Raw genomic sequence first — 20,913 nt, forward strand, 5'->3', positions numbered from 1 at the left:
TCCTGTTGATAACAGAACATAAAGGAAGAGAAGTAGAGTTAATTCCCTCTGCTAAAATATTTACCATCCTAGCACCCTGGGAAAAATATGTATGGAGACAGAAAAAGATCCTGATTAGTTATATTGAAGACCCTGTTTCTGCCTGGTTTTTGTCTAATACTACTATGGAGAGTGGAGTAAGAAGCTGCATTTTTATCTGCCTTTCCAAGGCAAAGGAATATTAAAAATGCAATTTCACAGATTTGAGCCCTTCTGCCGTCCTCAATGGGAGAATCAGCTGGCTAATGAAAAGAAGGCTCTAAACTTTCAGGGGACCTTCAATAGTCTTTCTTTGGTTTGAGATTTTTTACCACCAACCTGAGTGGAATCAGGATTTCACCAAACTCTTCCCTTCAGAATGAGACAGTCAGCTATCAGTGGGAAGGAAAAATTCCATATTAGAGATTGGAGGTTATAGCTCATTTCCAGCTCATCTTGGTTGCAGAGCTGAACCCAAGTTTTGCACCTCCAAATTTTACTAATAATACCACCAAAGCTAAACAGAAAAACCTTTCCAAATTACTCCTGAACAAGAAAGGTTTTCCCTGCCTTGTTTCAGACGTGGTTTTAATACAGAGGTCATACCTAATATACCTTACAGTGAGCCTGAGAAAACAGCAATAAATACCAATTTCCATGGAACATGTTGAGCGCTTAATATCCAAGCAAAACCAAAAGAGGAAAACCAAAATGTTGTCTGGTTCTATGCCTGACTTCAGACAACTGTTAGAAATATGGATCAAAGCTTTTTACTCAAGCAGCTGAAGAGAAAACTACATTGAGTCTTGCTGTTGGGAATGTAGCTACACTTCTTGTCTACTATGCTGTATCACTTCCTCCTTGGTATCACTTATTTCCATGTCACTTTTACACTTAACTCATCAAAATATAAAGTAGGGTTTCATAGCCCTAAGATCTTCCTCTAGAACCACTATGGAAGGAAGCAGTGTTTTTCATATTGGACAAATTAAAAAGCAACACATAAATATGAAGGAGAAACCAATGGCAAAAGTGTCCACTAATGTGGAACATTAATTTTGAGATGTCTGGGACCCACTGACTTTCCTGCAATGGAATAAATCTGATCCCAGCAGCTCCAAACAAAATACCACAAACGAGGAACAAATCATCAGCAAACAGTCTGAGGAGATAAAATCCAGTCCCACAGCGAGGTTCACTGCCTTAACAATTAAGCTTTCCTTTCAGATTCTAGAAGTTGCCAGTTTGTGAGACAGCTTGCAGACAAGCCAGCCCTCCCTCTGGTCCACCCAAGTTCAGAAGGTGACAGAGGGATGCCTGGACAAAGAAGAAACACAATTAACACACACAACCTCACAAAGTATTCCTCTTCCCTCACATGAGTTGTAAGAGCAACTTGAGTTCAATCAGAGCGCAATCAATTTGGAATTCAGGACCCAAGTGAAAATCTAAAATGCAGATTCAGGTCACTTGGAGTGTATGGTAGCAGTAGTGGGTTGTCCTCTTCTCGAGGGGCAGCTCTTGGCAGAGGGAAAGTCATCTTGGCCCACCAGACATCCTTTTGGTTTGCCAGTGAGTAGAAACCTCCAGAACTCATGGCTGCAGCCTTTTCTATCTGCTTCCCTTTTGGCACCACTCTCCCCTTGCCCTGCCAGTCACAGTGCTGTACTCTGGCAGAAGACAACACCTCAGTTCACTTCAGATGTCTCTCTTCACCATTCAGCAATGGCTGGCCAGGATCCCTGTTCCACACCTTTCACTGTGTAACTCTGCCTTCCTCCCAGGCTGTGCCTTCCACAAATTCCTGATGCTTACACCTACTGAAAGCACTCAGACCAAACTCCACTGATACGTAGAAACTTCTTGCTCTCAGTTCCAGCATCCAGTATTAAAACATCCGTGAACAAAAAAGCACTCATGGTAAATAGTCTTCCATGGCCTTAAAGCCACAGGCTGAGGCAGGCCCTGAGCAGATAAAACCACTCAAGAGTTCAGATGCCAGGCTCTTGCTGCTGCTGACACTCAAGCTCATAAGCTTGCAGCTCAGCAGGAATGATTTTCACAGCGGCTGGAAAGGACACAGCTTGGCCACTTGACAGCAATCTTTTCCCAATTTCAAACTTTTAACCTGGGTTGAGAGGATTCTGGAGCTGATCACTCAAATATTGGCTCTTTACAAGAGCTAGAACCAGGATGCTCTCAGATAAACTGCTAGACAGCTTCAGCACAGAAACTTCCAGCTAACACTACCTAAATTGCACTGCAAAAGCTTCATTTCAGTCTGTTAAACTTGTGCTGAACAGGAACCCAGAAAAGCAAGCTACTGACCTGGTCTGCTGTCAAGTACAAAGTGTGTGACCCATAAGCTTTATATAACTGTAGAGTTCTCTAACTATTTGCAGAACTTACTGGCAACGTTTTCTTCCTTCTTACAATGTGCAAAAGTCTCACTGAAGCCAGGAAGAAGTGCTGGGGAGAACTGAAGGCAAGGAGCTAAACTGGACTGTCACCATTGGACAGAATCTAGGAGCTCCATATTTCAACAGGAAGATTGACTCCAAAATTCTTAAATTACAACTACAAGATTGAGAAAAGCATCTGAAACACTAAACGCCTGGGAATCACTTATGAACAGTTCATATATTTTAAAGATGTAAATCTTGGGAAGAATACCTAATGTTCATGGCAACTGAGATTGGAGGTACTGTGTATTGTAACTCTCAGCCAGAAAAGACAGATAACTATTTTGGCTCATATTACCAGTGATGAGGCTATGTCTAGCACTGATTTTCCACAGATTCTACAATCTTGGCCTATACCAAAACTTTCAGCTTTGTTTTACCGTAGATCATTCATCTTGATTCTTTCCCCCTTTTCATGCATCCTAGGTCACATACTTTACACTGCTAACAGTCTGACTCCTGGACAAGTAAGAAGCCATTTATTTTGTTCAGTACTCCTTTAATATTTCTATTGTAACTTTTTTTTTTTTTTCACTGAGTTCCCCAAAGAATAACCTCTTCCTTGCTTTAATAACTTGGATCTCAGTCAAGGTTGATGTGTTTCTCCATTTTACAGGATATTTTCTTCAGAAGAGACAAAACAGTGTCTAATATTGCAATGACTGATCTTTAAAGGGTACCGTTTCAAGAGGAAATCAAAAAGACTTAGGAAAGAAAAGTAGGAAATAGTCTTTCAAAAAGAGGGGATAGGCAGCAAAGACAGTGAACTGTACACAGATGTAGGATTTGGGGATCTTCTCTAACCAGAAAAAAACTCCTTGACGGATTTCTTCAGGCTCAGCTCCCTTGCTCACTTCAATGCAGATAGTTTACTACACTACTCCCTCTAACCTTCAAACACCGTTGGTTTATGAGCTACAAGGAGACCCATAATATTTCTTTCCTTTATCGCAGTACAGCAGTGTACACAAAGTCCATCTTGAACAAGATTTTCACATCTATGGACAACTTCATGAAAGCACAGATCTGTGCAGGCTTTTATCAGCCTCTCCTGCTGTTCCCTTGAGATTGCACACACTTGGACACTGAGAACATCTCAAAGCTGGCAATACCTGCCTTCAGTGGGGGAGTTTTCAGAGCCAGTTATCTCCTTAGAGCAGTGAATTATCTGCTCTGAGCAGAGCAGGCAACCTGTGGCTTTCTCTTGGCTGAAATCAAAAGGTGTCTCTGCCGCTCACGGATGCACCGAGGTGAGGATGCTCCGGCCCCGGGTGCGTCGAGGATCCCCAGCCCCGGCAGAAGCGGGGGAGGCGCCGGGCACGGTGGGTGCGGAGATGGAGGAGCGGCCCCGGAGCGCTGCCCGCCCGCAGCGGCCGCCACCCCGGCGGGGCCCCGCGGCGCCTCGGAGCCTTCCTGCCCGGCCGGCCGCAGGAAGCCCCGCGGGGGAGGCGGGCCGGAGCCTCTTCCCGGCAGGTGGGAGGGCGACAATGGCCGGGAGGAAGGAAGCCGGGAGGCGGCCGGGCCGGGACACAGGACGCGGAGCCTGGCGAAGGCAGGGAAAGGGAAGAGGGATGGTGGGAAGGGGAGACAGCTCAAGGAGCAGAGGGCGAAGCGGCCACAGCTGCCCCTGCGGGCGGGGCGCAGGCACCGGGAGCGGGCACAGCCCTGCCCTGCCCTGCCCTTCCCGGTGCCACCGAGCCCCGACACACCCAGCGCTGGGCTCCGCGGGCACGGCCGGCCAGCAGCCCGACCCTCCGCCCAGGCTGGGACAAGGATCATCAGAAAGAAGCTACAGCCAGGTGATGAGCCACTCTCAGGACCGGATAGTGTGTTTTTCGTGCAAGTGACCGAATTCAAGAAATCCAAGATAAAGTTAGCTCAGTAATGCAGCTTCAGTAGGGCAACAGGTTAGAAGAAAACAAAGCTCCTTACCCTTTCAGTGTGGATCCCAAGTTCATTTGATTCCATGTCATGCATTCAAGCTGTGAGGTCATCTGGTACAAGTTGTCACTGTTGTGAAAAGATGTAGGATTAGGACTAAAATTGCAGCTATCAGATAAAAACGAAAAAATCAGAAAGCTAACAATGTCTTTGTTATTTGTTTTAAATATATAACAGTAGAAAGTGAATTTGTTTTATATAATCCTTTTTTTCGATTCATTATGAATTTTTAAAAATAAAAGCAAAGAAAAGAAAAGAAAATCTGTCGCTCGAAAAGACACTTTGAATGTGAAAGTGTGACGATTTGTACAGAGCTGGAAATAGAAACATAAAACTTTTTCCTTCCCGAAAAATAATAACCGATATTGACACATTGAAATGAATGAAACGAATACAAGCAGCCCGGCGGGGTAACGCAAAGGATTATTTGTTTTTAAAAGTCAAATCTGTTAACTGTTTTAACCAGGAGTGTGAGAGACCACGTGGGTAATGGAGTGAAACAGCTATCGTGACTCGTGATGGATGTTGCTACACCGAGGGGCTTGACAAGCAGGAGAAAAATGGAGTGGCTGGGCGATAAACGAAGCTCGCCGCTGGAGCAGGCTCTCCCCGCCGGTGCACACCGCGGGCAGCCCGGCTGCAGCCGCGGCTTCCCCGGCTCCGCTCTCCGCTCGCAGCGGCGCTGAGGGCGGCGGGAGGCGGGCACGGAGCCCCGCCGAGCCCCGGGAGCGTTCTCCCGGCAGGACAGGCCCCCGCGGGGCCGAGGAGGTGCCGCGGGCCGGGCAGGCTCCCCCGGGCCGGGCTCTCCCCGCAGCGCAGCTCCCGGGAGCGGGGGCGCGGTGCGAGCCCCCGGCCCCTCAGGCGGGCGGGGTGATGGATGCCGGGGAACCGCCGCTCACAATAAACGCAAGCCTCCCTGCTGATTAATTACACCTAAATTCGCTGGATTTACGCGGTGAATTTATATCATTTTGTTACTAGGAGACGGCTTTTTTTTCCTTTTTTAAATTTTTTTCTTTTCGTTGCACGTAGAAGCGACCTAAAAAAGCCAGAATCCAGTGGGAAGCTGTTGCATATAAAAACAAATTAAGTGACTTCAATCTCGAAGTATGCGTAATATCATTTGTCAGTATCACTGGATGCTATTATTCATTACTGTGTCTGAAGTGCTATTATGCTACTACAATGTCCTGCATATCAGCTCAGGAATTGTTAAACTCTCCTGCAGTTTCCCCATTTGCAATAGCAGTCCGTGCTGGTCTGTGCCAACTACGTTTTGCAATTCCACGAATTCTTCCTGTAATGCTGCTGTAATTAATTCCTCCAGGACCCTGATTTTTATTAGAAGTGCCCGCCCGATGCATTTACAGCAGGAGATTTCCCTTTAACTTTCTTTCCCTTGACAGTTCATTTATAAGAGCCTCCCCCACAATATCCACTTTTGTCCCTCCTTTGCCTTTTCATAAAGCAATACACTTATTCATCTTGTCACAGCTCGCAGCCACTGTATTCCGTGCCGCCCTTGGGTGACAGTGTCCGAGACGCGGTGCCCCGGCGCCGCCGCCGCTCACGGGGCGCCCGCCCGGCCAGAGGCGCTCCCGGCTCCGCTCCCGGCTCCGCTCCCGGTTCCGCACCCGGCTCCCCTCCCGGCTCCGCTCCCGGCTCCTCAGCGCCGGCCGCGGCTCCCCGGTGGAGCCCGAGCCGGCTCCAGCCTCCGAAGGGAGCCCGGAGCGGCTTTGGGGCAGGCTGCGCGTCCTGGGAAGCGCTGCGAGACGGGGTGGGAGCAGAGCTCCGCCATCTACACCCCGCTCTGTCTGCCCCGTTCGGTGTCTCCTGAGCGGGGAGAGACCCTCAGCCCTCGCCCCCCTTGTCCTCCTGCTGCGAGGGGCTGGAGCCGGGGACTGGGTGCGGGGGGAGCAGGTGCCCGGCTCGGCCCGGACTCCACAGCAGCCCGGGAGGCGCCGGAGCCGAGCCGGGCCGCGTTCCGGAATCCGGGCACGTCCCGGGTGAGCCACACCCGGGCACCGGGGCGCCCACGGAGCGGCACCCCTTGCCACGGGCTTCTCGCGGGGTCTGAGCCATCTCTGCAGCCGACAGCGGCCAAGGGGAGACATTTCTGTGCTGAGCCACGGAGCTGCGAGGTTCTCATCTCGAAAAAGCCGAAGGGAATTGCCGGAGCTTTGGCTAAACCGGCCCTGGGCGGGAGGCAGGTGAACACCGCCGGGCTTCGCGCCCCTTAAGCCCGGAGATAAGAACGGGGACCACCGGGCAGTGGCTCGGATTAAACAGCTCACGCCTGACACACGACAGAGAATAGGACGCCCCTAACGCCATTTATGCCTCGCCATGGTTTATTATTGACGGTACCGTGAGATGATCTCATGGAACCAAACAGCTCCGCTCAAAATCTCGGCTTTTGATGGGGTTTGAATGAGGAGGAGGAAAGCAAGGTCTCCAGGGATTTGCCTGCGCTGATTCCAATCTGAATCCTTGGCCCTTCGAGCGGCCACAAAGAAGACACTAAAAATAACTTATTTTCATTACAAAGATGCTTTTAAAGAGAAACGAGAGGAAAGGGGGGGAACATTTCTACAACGGGGATTAATGTAAGTTGGAGTGAAATAAAAGGAAGTCAACACTGAGCAAAAAGGGAACTTAAAAGGAAACCAGTAGTAGATCATATAGAGTTTGTTTTGGCCTGCACTGCAGTATTACCGAGTTCTTGACCTCTGCACAGAAAGAGCTATAATCCGAACCGAGACTCCTCCACTTTTAAAGTCTTTGCAAGTGTGACTCACAGTAAATTTTCAACATCGAGCATGTTTACTACATTTAACAGCGCGAGGTAGAAAAGTTCACATCACCATTTTAACGGACCCACAAACCCATGCTTGCGATGTGCGCGAGTTTGTCACCCGTGTCCAGCTACCAGCCACAGTAAACGGGCCGGGCCATAAACAGAGAGCAAGTAGAGGCCGGGGCGAGAGATTTCAGAGACAGTTTTGCTTCCAGCCTAAGAACTACGATCTTCCAACCATTTATTTTTTCCCGGCTTTGCCGGGAGAGAAGGCGAGGCGCTTGAGTCCCGAGTGCCTCCGCACTGCAAACGGGCTGGACCCTCCTGCCCGCGCCCACTCGCGACCCGGGCTCCAGCGAGAGCCAGAAGAGTCCCTCGCACCCAGCTGGAGAGATGGCGATGAGGGGGAAGCGGGAGCATCAGGTGGAGGTGACTCCCACTGCATCCTCTCCCCCTGCTCTCTCCCTCCACCTCCGCCCGCCGAAGCGTCGCCCCTCGGGTCCTGCTGGAAGCGGCGGATCCGGAGGGATGGCCGTCCCTCCGAGGCGCTGCAAGGCGGAGCGGACCCGCAGCCTCGGCTGGGGTGAGTGGGCGAGGGACCACAAACCAGTGCTACTCAGGCGTCCCGGGAGACGCAGAGAGGAGGCGGTGCAGGGAAACACTGGCCACCGCACCCCGCCGGGGATAGAGGCAACACCATCTCCCGTTCCGACCTCGTCTTCTCCGCCACATCCCCCCCTGTCCGCTGCTAAAGGCGAATGGGTGCTACTGTTGTCCCCAGCCAGTGTGGGGACCACAAATCCCCCATTCCGGGGCTGAGCGCCGTCCCCCGAGCGCTCCCGGAGCGCCCCGTGGCGTGGGCACGGTCGCCTGCCCCGGCACTCGGATGTGGCGACCGAGCAATCGCTTGACGAAGCAGGGCTGTCAAACTTGACCCGCACTGCGAAAAACAAAATAAATCTTCAAGACGGAGGTGCGGAATAAATACGGTCTTGAAAAACAAAAAAATAATCGCCATTTTGCCAAATCTAGATGAATGGATAAGGACAGCGCGGTCGTTTTCAGGGCGTTGGCGATGTGGCAAATGAGTCCCTCCCGTTTCTGTACCGCAACGACTCATCCGCTTTCCTGACCACATTTTCCAGGCGGTTTTGAACGTGTTCGACAAGGGACAAGGAGAGGCCGCGCCGAGCTCCGCCACCTGCGCGGGCCTCGCTGCGGGAGCAGGATTTGTACGGCTGGGGCTGCCCTCGACGTGGAACAAGCGCTGCCTCGCTTACACCCCCACACATCAGTATTGGCTCCTGAGAGGTTTAAAGGCTTAAATCCTTATCTTACTGGAGTGAGCCGTAAACCTCCCAGGGAGCAGGGCAGGATCAAGGCTGAGGTCGGGAAGGAAATCGCTCCCCGTGGCGCAGCGCTGCCCACCCGCGCCGGGTGCGGGTCCCCAAGCGCTGGGCGGGAGGTGGCCGCGTTAGGAAGGCGACCTCTGTCCTCACCCCTGCCTCAGCGGAGGCACATGGAAGAGAGAGCTCTCGACACTATCAGCATTCTCCTATCGGATTCACACCTGCAGGCGCTGCCGCTTCCAGAAGCTGGGCGAGGGCGAGCCCCGGGGCCCGGGGGGACTGGGGAAGGCAGCGGCTGCCTGCGGCCGCTCGGAGCTGCCCTCCCCAAGCCTCCTCCAAACCATATTTATAGATTTCCCTGCGCGGCGAGCAATCTCTGTCTCTTCAGCGCAGAAGTTCGCCCCGCCAATTATTCTGCAAGCTAATCTCTCTGGATAGGCTTCTTTCCTTCCTTCATTACCTCATTCCCTCCTTCCCTTGACGTCAACTCACGTTCATTAGCGAAGTGGCTTCTGGAAGTGACAGAATTTTGTTGTCTCACGTCCAGTGTCGATTAATCTGAGGTGATATGACTAGCCTACAAGAGGAGCCGCTCGCGGCTTCCTTCGCAGAGGCACATTGTTTTGTGTGCGAGAGTTACTTAGCAACTCCAAGATACGGGACTGGCTCCAAGTTCACAAAAAGTTGAGGAATAAATTTTGGGGAACTTCTTTTACTCACTAAGCACGTTGTAAAACTCCAACGCCCAGTCCCCATGTCAGACCGAAAAAAAAAAAACAAAAAACAACCGAGAAGCTGCTCTTGCCACGGGCCCGTCTTTTGGCACAGAGATTTCGTTGCTTGCAGCAAAGTTCCAGACGCACCTTTCTCCCAGCAAGGAAATCCGATAGGTTTATTGCCCCGATTTCAATAAATAACCACCATGCAGGTCAGTTCCCATCGCTCCTGGAAGCCACGGAACGGCTCTTGGCCTGCAAGACGCAGCCCTTGGACGGAGCTGAGTTTTAATTGCCTGTACCACGCTGTGCCCATGGCTGCTGCTCCCCAGCCAACACTCCCACACCTTCCCGGCCCCGGGCAAGGGCTCCGGGGCTGCGGGGAATCCGCAGGAGAACCGGAGAGGAGGCGTGGGGCTCAGCCGGGCTGCCCCAAGCGCTTCCCCCCGCTGAGGTTAAGGGCAAACCCCAAATTCATTGCACCGGCGGGCTACGGGACAGGCCCAAGGAGTGCGGCGAGCCCGGCTCCCGTTTCCCCGAGGCGGCCGCACCTGCTGCCGGGATGCTCTGCCGGAGCCGAGCGGCGCCGCCGGGCCCCCAACCCCGGCTCGGGAGGGCGAGCCGGCCGGGAAACCTCCGAGACACAGCGCGGCCCGCGATGGAAGGAGCGACATCTTTTTTTTTTCTTTTTGTGGGGGTTTGGAGATGTCATTTTGTTCGGGGTTTTTTTTGTTAGTCCCTTTGCTTTTGTTGGCTTTTTGCTTGTTTGTTTGTTTGGGGGGTTGGGGCGGTTTTGCCTTGGTGTGGTTTGGTTTTTACGTGTGAATTTTCTTTTTTTGGGGGGGGGTTGGTTTTTGGTGTTTTATTTTGGGTTTAATGGCTTTTTTTGGTTTGTTGTGGGTGTGGGGCTTTTTGTTTGATTTTTGTTTTTTGTTTTTAGAAGGGAAAGAATAAATCTGTTTTCTCGCATAAAGAAAAAGCTGTTCGAACGGCATGCGGGGGAGAGAGCGCATGGCAGCAAAAACCCGCGCACAAGGAGAGCAAGCAAAGCTCCCTGCCGGCCGAGGTACCTGTTGTAGGGCGTCCGGAGGAGCAGCGCCTGGCTGCCCGTGCAGCTGTCGGTCGGCGTGTGACAGCCGTACACCGGGGGAGGCACCGAGTACTGCTGGTCCCCTGCGGAGAGAGCAGCACAGAGTTAACCCTTGGGGCGAGCGGCCACCCCTCCGCTTGAAGGGGTCTCCAGGGCCCCGTCCTGCAGCACCGAGCAGCTCCGGCTCTGCGCCAGGCTGCGGGGGCTTGGGGCGGGTCCCTGCGGCTCGCCAGCCCCCCGACAGAGCCCTTCGGAGGCAGAAATTACCTAGGGAGGGCTGCTGGCTGATGGGGTCCTCGTGTTTGAAGGAGTGGTTGGTGAACTGAGCGGCGGGGTGGGACGGCGTGTGGCCGTAGCTGGGGGTGCCGTCAAAGGCCACGGTGCTGTAACCTGGCGGAGAGAGCACAACGGGGTTAGCGGGAGCCTCCGCCGGGTCCCCGCCAGCGGCCGGAGGGACCCACGGCCACGCTCCGCGGGCTCCAAACGCCTCACGTCCGCGGCAGCTCGCCGATCCCCCCGCGGGGAGGCTGGGGACACGGACAGAGCCAGGCTCCCTGAGCCCCTCTGTCCCCTCTGCCACCGCCCCTCGGCGCTCGCACAGCTCTCTCTGCGGGGACAGCCGCGCCGAGCCCGCGCCCAGGCGAGGAAAGTCGGAAGTCTCGCTCGTGTTTAAAGAGAACAGATCGGCTTCGGTAATAAAACGGATGTTTTCATTAACTGTTGCTCATATTAAAAGTGGAAGATTCCCATCTGCTCAGTGTACTCATCAGGTGCTTCCAATTTAGAAGTTACCCTTTAATCTTGCGCTTTTTTTATTTTGTTAAGACCGGCTTTCTGAAGAGTCTGCGATAAAGAGGTGGAATATTGCGTGCAAAAATAAAACTCCTCCTTTCAGCGAAAATTGCTCTCCAAAATAATAAACAACCTATTTTGTTTCCTACACCGAGCAGATTCAGATGGAGAGAGACCACCTCTGCTGACCCCGGGCCGGCACAGAATCGTAAATCAGGTGCTTGGACACCAACTTTCATTAATGACTTGGAGCTGGCTAAACAACTTCAGCTAAAAAAGTAATTACAAAGTAATATTATCTCAGCGGCTTCTCGGCTCATCAGTATTTACTCCGAGAACTAAGCTCCTCCGAGAGCCACTCTTAAAAAAGAAAAAAAAAAAAAAAAAGAAAAAAAAAACAAGCAAAAAAATCCAACCAAAACAACACTCAACAAAACAAAACAAAAAGTCCGACGCGGACAGGGGAAAGAAACCAAAGGGTCTACGAGCACTTTCTCCTTCACACTCCTCTCCCTTAACCCGCTTATTCCAGCATGGGCATCCTTCACGGACCCGTGTGGATGAGGCGTGTGGCTGGAGAGAGATTTTGTCACTCGAGAGGGAGCACTCGGGGCTGTTTTCGGGTCCCTGTCTCAGCTCCCTTTCGGTGCCGGGTGCTCTGCGCTGGGCAGGTCTCTGCTTCACCAACGATCCGTAATCACAGCGGGTTTCAGAGAGAATAAAATGGAGAGGCAGCAAAGGGATTCGAATATTGCTTCTCCGTTTTATTCTCTCTGCTGACAGGCTGGGTCCAGAGACACCACAGGACTTCATTAACCTGCGTGGCTGAGCGGGAGAAATGGAAGGAGCCACAGGGGGAATGAATATATTCCAGAAGACTTTAAAACCTTCACATTCTCTGTGATTTTAAGTCAGTCCTGAGACTGCGGGGCTGGCACAGGAGTGGGACCGGCCAAATGTCCCTCGCATCCCCCTGACCCCAGGAGCGGAGCTCCTTTCGCCGGGACGCGGGCAGCGTTGACAGGCCGGTACCTAACGGGCTCCCATCCCACAGCTGTTCCTCGCTCCTTATCTCCTCCCTCAGCCCTCAGGGTAGAGGCTCAACCTTCAACTCCCTTTTCCCCGTTTCCCTCTGTCTCTTTTTTAGCTTTCAGAAAACACTGACACTTTCTACGTTACTTTTGGCCCGCCACAGAGTTTCGGTGACCTTCAAAACTCAGCTCGGAGCAGGACGAGGTTTTGGCCGCATTTTCCGGTGTTGCCTGACCCAAAGCTTCAGGAATGCGATAAGAAAGTTGAGTTCTGAACCGAGCTGCCGATAGTGAGGTCTCTTTAATTAGGGCGTTATCAGAACTAGGCCTGATTAAAATGTGCTGAAAATAATTGAAAGTTGTACATCTGCTGGAGAACGGGGCCCGCTGGAGGCATCCAGTTGTTGGAGGAGCCCAGCTGGATGAAAGAGGCAGGCAAACAAGAAGAGGAAAATTGGGCAGAGGTTTCAAAGCCTTAGTTTCCTACCCCCCACCCCATCCCATCCCAGACTTGGCAGAAATGTCATCACAGAGCCAAGGTAGCGTCTTTCCCACGGTCGGAGGAACCTCTAAGAAAAAAAAAAAAAAAAAAAAAAAAAAAAAAAAAAAAAAAAGAGTTCAACCTTGAGGAGAGCCAAAGCAAGAACATTTTATCCATTAAAAAAAAAAAAAAAAAAAAGAAAAAAAAAGAAAAAAAATTTAAAAAGCAAACAAACACCCTTTGCTGAATTTCTCCTTGCCGTAGGAGTCCTCTCTCTGCGTGTCACCGAAAACAGCTAAGCCCAGGGGCTACACATGCGGGAGGCAGCCCTGAGCCGAAGGGACCCCCCCGGCCTGGCGGAGCACGGGGGGGAGCCGGGACACGGCCCCTGCTCCCCGCCACGGCGCCGTCCCGGGCTCCTGCCGGGCCGGGATGCTCGGGGCTGTGCGGAGGGCTCAGTGCGCCGGCCCCGGCCCACACAGGTGCGGCTGTGTGCGGGGTCTGTGCGGTGCCTGCGGTGCCGAGGAGAGCCCGGCGTGGGCTCCGTGTGCTGGGGCGTTAAAGGCTCCGTATCTCCCCGGGATGGGGAAACCCGGACGTCAGGATGGCGCGAGGTCGCAGCTATTTTGTCCCTCTCTAATTCGAATTTATCTCCCTCGTCCTTCTCTCCACTTTCTTGTCCCTATTTCCATCCAGCTATTATGAATCTCCTCCGATGTCTAAAACCGTTTCACACGTCTTACAAAAGTCCCCGTCAGAGTCCCTGTCCCGGCGGGCTCCGGGCCGCTCCCCACCCGTCCCGCAGCTGGAGCTGGGACACCGCGGGGCCTCGGCAGGGCCGAGCCTCTCCCCAGCTCCAGGGATGCCACCCATTTTCCCAGCCGGGATCGGCAGCACGACCCAGAAGCCCCGCTCTGCTCTTTCCTACATCGGAGCCCGGAGCCGGGCGAACCCATGGGGCAGGGGCCGGGGGTCGAAGGCAGCAGCGGGACCGCGATCCGGCACTGCCCGGGGCAGGTCCGCGCTGAACTACCCCTGCCCCTCGCTGCAAGCATCGCCCGGGCCTCGGGCCACACCTCGGCGGCCAGCACCGAGCGCGTCCTCCGGCGCCGGCCTCGGCCTCTGCTCTGCCCGACGCCCTCGCAGCCCGAATCGCCCGGGCCCTTCCCGGCACGGTCTGTCCCAGCCCCTCTGTGGGTACGCGATTGCCCCCGAGGGGGCACAGCAATCCCGAGCTGCGGGCTAGGTGCGGGGAACCCCATCCTAAAAGCAGAGAGACCCCTGCCACTCATCCCTCTCCGGCAGGGCCACGCACACTCCGCCGATCCCCCGTCCCCCGAGCCGCGGCGCCTCGGCTGCCCGACTGCCCTCGGTGCCTCGCCCGGGGCCGGGCAGTGCGGGGCAAACCCCGGCACGCCGCCACTCCGGGGCCGGCTGAAGGAGGGGGAACGAGACACGAAATGTCTCATGCAATCTCTTCGCACGCTGGGCCCTTTTCCTTTCTTCCTCCCGTTCGCGCCCGCAAATGTTTATACTGCAGGCACTGGAAGAAAAAGGATTTAGATGCTGACCCCGGCGCCACACGCGGATGACCCATTGCCCGGCCGTTCAACCCTCGGGAGCCTCTCGGGGCGGTGCGAACACCGGGGACCGCAGGGAGCTACGGCGCAGCCGGTCCCGGCCACGGAGATGCGGACAAGAACGCCGAGTCGCCTCTGCTTGCGAATTCCAGCCCGGGAATACTCAGCCCTCCCGAGGTTCATTCGAAAAGGGGCTTGAAAACACCAGTATGCGGACAGCCCTTTTCGGATTCAGGAGGAAGTTTGGAGGTTTAGTCCCGCCGCCACCCCATCACCCCCGAGATATGCAGAGGGAATTGTCTCGGGCCACGGGCCCCAGCTCCATTCCAGGACTTGTGCCGTCTCCGGCCCGAACAAACCTTTGCGAAGGCGAGAGGCTGCTCCAAGCCGGGGAGGGGGCCGGGGGGCTCCAGCCCGCCTGGCAGAGCCGCCTGCTGCATCCGCTGCCCCACAGGAGGGGTGGGGGCCGAGCAACTCGTGGCTCCTAAAGCTCCCGGGAGCGACGTGGCTGCCGCACGGGGAGGGAAGGGAGGCACGGCAGGGCTGGCTCGCCTAACCCGGCTCGGCTGCCGCGGAGAAAGACCGGGCTCGGTGTTTACATCAGGCGCGGCCCTGCGGGGCTGAGCGGGAGCCTCCGGGGGCCGCCCCCCGAGCCCGGGGCGCCCGGCAGCGCGGCCCTTACCCTGGTTGCGGATGGCTTGCTGGCTCTCCAAGCAGTTGGGCAGGTAGGGCCCGTTGGGGAACATCCGAGCCTGGCCCGAGGGCGGCTGGCTGGGCGGCGGGGCGCCGAAGGGCCCGTAGCGGCAAGCCCCGGCCGTGCCCGTGAACTGGCCGGAGAAGTGGACGGTGAAGGCGCTCAGGTACTGCTCCTCGTGCGGGTCCGATCCGTTCCAGCTCGGCTCCTGCTTGATGAAGGAGTGCGGCCCCAGCGAGCCGTAGGAGGCTCCCGGGGGAAAGTCCAGCACGGGCGCCCACTGCGCCGCGCTGCTCACCGGCATGGTGCAGTTGCTGTTGCCCGGCAGGGAGGGCACGGAGGGCAGCAGCGCGTTGAGGTCTCGGACGTCGGAGCCCATCTGCTCGCAGACCTTTTGCCTGCCGCCGGGCAGCCAGTCTCCCCCCGGGCCGCACTTGTTCCAAGACACCTGGCCCCTGCCCGCCAAGCCGGAGGCCGGCTCCGGCTGCAGGCACCAGGCCGGCGAGCTCAGCCCTTTGGGGGAAGTTTGCTCCGCGACGCAGCTCCCCGGGTCCAGCCCTGCGGGAGCCGGCAGCAGCGACAGGGCAAGGTTGTTCTCCAGGATCGCCTCCGGGCTTGCACCCGCTCGCAGCGCAGGGCAGGGTGCGGTGTGCGTGTCTGTGTGTCCGCGCGTGTGTCTGTCTGTACGAATGTCCGCCTGTCCGAGCTAGGGGGGCACAGCCGCCGCGCACGCCTCACCTCGGATGCCTGCTCAGCCCTCAACTTTGCAAAGCTCAAATAGAGGCGCTTGCAGGGGAGGAGGAGTCAGCCACGCCGATCCTCCATTCACACAACCTCCGCCGAGGGGCTGCCCACAGCCCGCTCTGCTGAACCCAGCCGGACCAGACGCGCGGGGGGAGGGGAGACACAGGAGAGCCGGGGATGGAGGGGGAGAGGTGACTGTGGGAGAATATATCTCCCCTACACATCACTCCCACCCTTCTTCTGGTGCAAGCGCCACTAAATCTCACCCTAACGTTCCTCCGCTTTAGGAGAGACTTGCGGGACTGTTAGAGGGACCCAGGTGGCCAGTAAGTACGTGCTGGCTGACTTCCCCCGCCAGCTCCGTGCATGTCCGTGGGGATTCCCGAGGGCGGCGAGGTCGCAGGCCCAGGGGACCGCGCGGAGAAGCCTCCGCCCTTGCAGGAACCAGGGGAAGTGACACGACCCGGGCCGGGCGGACCCCATTCCTGAGAGGAGAAAGTGTCTTTCCAGGTGCCTCTCCCGCTGCGTCTCGATGAGCTCCTGCGGGGTGCTAGCTGCCTGCCCAGCGCCCCCCCACCCCGCACCCCTCCCTGTCCCTGGGGGCGCAGGGCCGCGGCACGTCGCTCAGGGCTGGCCGGGCCGGGGTACCGAGGGCTCCGCCGGCCGGGAGGGGGCTGGGAGCCCGGCCCTAGCCCTGTGCCTCGGACCTGCCTGTGTGCGAGGGGACGGAAGCAGCTGGGCGGGCGGGGGAGAACAGCAGCGCTGTGAGTAACCTGCTGTTGAGAGATTCACCTGGCACTGCTCCCGGGAAGGCCCGGAGTCTCTCTTTCCTCTCCAGCCTCCTGGACAGCGGCTCCTCAGCGTCCATCCCGGCGGCGGCGGCCGGAGGGCCCCCAAAGGCACCCGACTCGTTATCCCCGGGCTGTCCTTCCTGCCGAGAGACACGGCAGGGTCCGTGTCGGCCCCGGCAGCGAGGGGTGCCGTGATTCTGGCGGTGCGGGAGCCCACCTAGAGCGACTTCCCAGGCGGGCGGCAGAGCCCCGCGGTACCTGCCGCGGGCAGGACGCGCTGTCTCCAAAGGCGGGGAGGGGAATCCTGCCGCCCTCCCGCATAACTACGGACGGATAACCACCCGGGGGTGGGGGGTGCCGCTTTCACGAGCAGCCGTGGGGCAGCTGCCGGCTCAGGGTCCTCGCGGAGCACGCGGGGTCGCACCGGCCCCGCCGCCCTGTCCCTTGCGCCTTGTCACCGGCCGCTGTTAGAACCGCGGCACCGCAAAGCGCGGTCACCGCCCGGCGACACCCCCGCGGCCTCCGCCCGCAGCCTCACCCTCCTTTGCGGCCACAGCGGCGACAGAGGCGCCGCGAAGGCTCACCTGCCGCAGGACACGCCGAGCCCCTTGTCCTCCCGGTGACAGTGCGCACCTCGGGATTTCCTTTCCCTCGCGGCATCAAAGGTAACCGCAAGCATCGTCAACGCTGAAGAGGTGTTTTAAGATTCAAAGGGTCAAGGCTACAACAAAAGAAATTAAAATAGGTCGTTATTGGAGCAGCCAAGTATAATTTCATTTTCTCTTAAAGCTTATTAGTCATAACGGTCGGTTTTTGTTATTAGTGAAATTGGTTTTTTTCACAAACTATTTCAGGTAATTCCCTTTAAAAATCTCTCTTTTGGCACATACATCTATTTATTACAAAAATCCACGTGTAACGTAAGTGCGAAAGATTAGTTCATTATTTTCGCTGATATTAAATATCCTCTAAGTTTACAGGACGCGCCACCTCAGAGCCCACGGCAGACTAAAGCACACTGGACGGCGCTTGTGAATGCAGCCCGTGCGGGGAAATCGCGCTGACCTTGCTGCCCGCGGGCTCCGGCGCTGCCTCCCGCTCTGCCTCCCGCTCTGGCCGCACCGGGGCTCCCGCACACCGCGGTCACCCCTGCCCGGGACCCGCGGGGAGCTGCGGGATCGGCACAGGGGCTGCTGCTGGCTTTGCTCGTTTCTGTGATGGACCGATACACGAGGTTGGTTGAACTGGGTACCGTAAAGGTCTTTCACAACCTAAACGATTTAATGATTGATTCTATGATCTCCGGCTCTACGATGGACACCGTACATATAGGAATGGAATTCTTTGGCCAGCCGAAGCGGGGTATTTGATTTCGCATGAAAACTAGCGCTCTCTAGGAGCTAACAGAAAATGCGTTTCCCGTAGTGGGCTGTTTGTCGAGCTAGCATGGGGGTTTTCTCTTTTCTTGAAATAACCTAGCTTGATTAATCATCTTAAAAGGGAAAGAAAAGTTTTCTTGATCGCTTAACACTGCATTACTCCATCTGGGAGGAAGAACTGCCGAAGTCTTTCCAAACCTTCTCCCCTCGCACTCTCCAGCAGAGAAACAAGACGACCCCTTGGCCATTAGCGCACCCTTCCTCCCCGCGGCTGCTGAAGAGGCTGGGGAGAGTCAGGAGCTGCCAGCACAGCTCAGCTCAGCTCAGCTCAGCTCAGCTCAGCTCAGCTCAGCTCAGCCCTGTGCTGCACCTGCGCTCTCCCGGGCCGCCTCAGCCGTGCGGAGCACGGAGCGCGCCCGTCTCGAACGCGTCCGGGGACGTCCCGGGGCAGGAAAGCCCGGACCCTTCCGTCTCGGGATGGGCTGAGGATTTTTGTGAGACGGCCAGTGCCACTTTGCCTAGTTGTTCCCGTCTAGCCAGCGCCAGGGAAAGAGAGAAACCTCCAGCACAGGCCGGGAGCACTGGCAGCAGCTCCCCCCGAGGAATGCTGAGAGGAGCTGCTCCTTCTTTGCAGGAGTCTTTTGCCCACCTCTTCCCCAGAGATCCCGACCCCGATTCCAGACAAATTCCGGCATAAATCGTTCCAGGTCTCGCACACCGGGCGCCCGCGTGTGGGTTTGGGTGCCCAGTTGAAAGAGATGGCCGAGGAGATGGCAGTTCAGGGACAGCATCTCCTTTGTCGGTTTCCAGACCCAGGCGGTCCGGAACATTTTGCCCTGTCCCCTTCGAATACGGCCCGATCCAAAACTCTGACAGGCTTCATTGCTCGCTGTTCCATAGCTACGGCAATTCCTGATAACGCTCAGTCTTCGATTGTGCTCGAAGGCATACTCTGCCAGGTTAAACAATAGCTGGAGGAGGATTATTCTAGCGAGTCCCACTCGAACCCGAGAACAACGGGCTCGGGAACCTGCTTCAACCTGAGCAGCGCTGCCGCACCTCCCCAGCCGACGTTTTCCCTCTGCCGTGCTAACCAATTAAGGAAAGGACCGGTAATTCTTACTAAACTCCTAAAACGATCCCCCCACGTTTCGGAGGTGGGCGAGACTGACTGAAACAGAGATAAATCCCCAGCCCTTCCCCTCCTGCTCACCCCGCTCACAATACGCAGGGGATCTGTCTCCTTTCACTCAGGGAGCTGATCAGAGTTTGATTATTTAAGCGCTAAGAGCAGCAGAAACAAAGCTGCGAAGCATCTCCAGGAGCGCAGAGGGCACAGGGGCAGGAACTCATCACGGCGGGCCCAATCTCTCATTTCTCGCTGCCGAGAGCTGCGAGCACCACGGGAGCCGGGAGCCGCCGGCAAGGCGGGACCAGCCTTCCGTGTGCGGGCTGACGTGGGCCCTGGAACGCTTTCGAGCTGCCTAGAGGACATTGGGTTTATCCCCTGAGGGTAACAGGGTTGTTTTTGGTGCACGGAGAAGCAAAGATGCGCGACCCCTCCCCGAAGCTGACGGGAGCGGGGCACTGCGGGCCCCCCGAGGCGGGGACCCCGCGGGCGGGTGCGGGGATAGCGAGCAGCCCCCGCGGGGTCCCGGACATCTCCCGTGGCCCCGGCTCTTCCCCCGCTCCGCCGGGGCAGCCTCCCCAGCGCCGAGCCCGCCGTGCAGCGGCGGCGAGCGGCGGGCCGGGCCCGGCCGGCGGGGCTCGGGCCATTATTGTACCGTAAATCTTGGAAACGCTGGAACTAATTACGGAGAGGATATGTCTCAATTTGTTCCGCATTAGTGCCGCGCCGGGACGCAGGCACCGAGCACGGGAAATTGATGGGCCCGGGCCGGCCCAGCCCCGCCGGGACGGCGGCCCTGACCCCGCGTTCAACCCGCGGGGCGGCCCCGCTCCGCCTCTCCCGCACCTGCGGGGCCCCGCGCCCGGCCCGGCCCCGGGCGGTGCCCGCTGCAAGGCTGCGGCCCGGAGCGAGGTACCACGCGGGCTCCGGGAGATTTATTAGCGTGCTGCTAGGACGAGGCTCGGTATAAATCACCGAGCTGTAGAGAGCCATAAAGCATCCCTGAGCGTCTCGCCCTCGCCGGGATTCCTGGTGAATAGGAGTTCATGGAAAGCTGGGTATCAGTAACATCTTTCAGATCTGGAGTATGTGACGTTTTTAAAGTCTTAGACATACAATGGGATATACTTATGGAGCAGCTAAAAGTATTACATAGAATTTTTATAGGTGCTTTGTACTTACATACGAAAGAAATTGTGAAGGAAAAAAGCTCTTGGGTAATATGCTGAGTTCTTGGCATTACAGCTAATGGCTTTGGAAATAATAAAATTATTATTTTGGCAGGAGAAAATAAAAATATTCTAAAATGCAGTGTATCATAAATGGATGTCTGGTAACTGAGACTTAAGGAATTAATTACTCCAGGTTGTAGCATGCAGATCCCATTGTTAAGGCACACTTAACTCTAAATGTAATCATATATAAACACAACAGTAACAATACCTGGCATGGACACCAATTCAAAGAATTATTTGAGCCACCTGGGACACCATCTTTGAATATGGGCACATTTCACTGGAAATGTAAAGCAAACATTTATGCATTCACAAGAATTAGAAAGGCTCCAGCTGCAGCGGACAAACACTGCAATATCCTCACTACCTCATGGGTAAGGAAAGGCACCCTCAGCCTCAGGTCTCACTAACTGGAGGGTATTACAGGACAGGAACAGAAGATTAATTCTCCTTTACCCATTTCTTCACAGACTGGCCACCATGAACACGTTTTCCTAAACACTAACCATCCATGCCTTTTATCTATCAACTTTAACAAACACACTTTAACAACGTAAAGCAAACCCCAAATCTCCCTTTGTTCTGGTAAAGCCCTTTTGCAGCTCTGTGAGAAGATATCCTCTTCATCACTTGTCCTCAGTGGGAAACAAGAGGGCTCCAGCAGCTGGTCTGTCTTAGCTGAAG

The 20,913-nt window shown here is 55.7% G+C and overlaps 1 protein-coding gene across 2 annotated transcripts in view; it reads right to left on the minus strand.

The window, feature by feature from the left end:
- Positions 1–15,700, minus strand: part of WT1 (WT1 transcription factor) — a 33,135-nt gene extending 17,435 nt beyond the window's left edge. For both annotated transcript variants that reach the window (XM_012573763.5, XM_002195619.6), the window contains exons 1-4: positions 14,940–15,700; positions 10,641–10,763; positions 10,354–10,456; positions 4,413–4,490 (exon numbers count right to left, since the gene is read on the minus strand). In XM_012573763.5, the coding sequence (XP_012429217.1) occupies positions 4,413–4,490; positions 10,354–10,456; positions 10,641–10,763; positions 14,940–15,330 (695 nt within the window). In that variant the 5' untranslated portion in view covers positions 15,331–15,700. The remainder of the gene's footprint in view (positions 1–4,412; positions 4,491–10,353; positions 10,457–10,640; positions 10,764–14,939) is intronic.
- Positions 15,701–20,913: the final 5,213 nt, after the last annotated feature.

The sequence above is a fragment of the Taeniopygia guttata genome, chromosome 5 (genome assembly GCF_048771995.1).
Source record: "Taeniopygia guttata chromosome 5, bTaeGut7.mat, whole genome shotgun sequence".
NCBI classification, from domain to species: Eukaryota; Metazoa; Chordata; class Aves; order Passeriformes; family Estrildidae; genus Taeniopygia; species Taeniopygia guttata.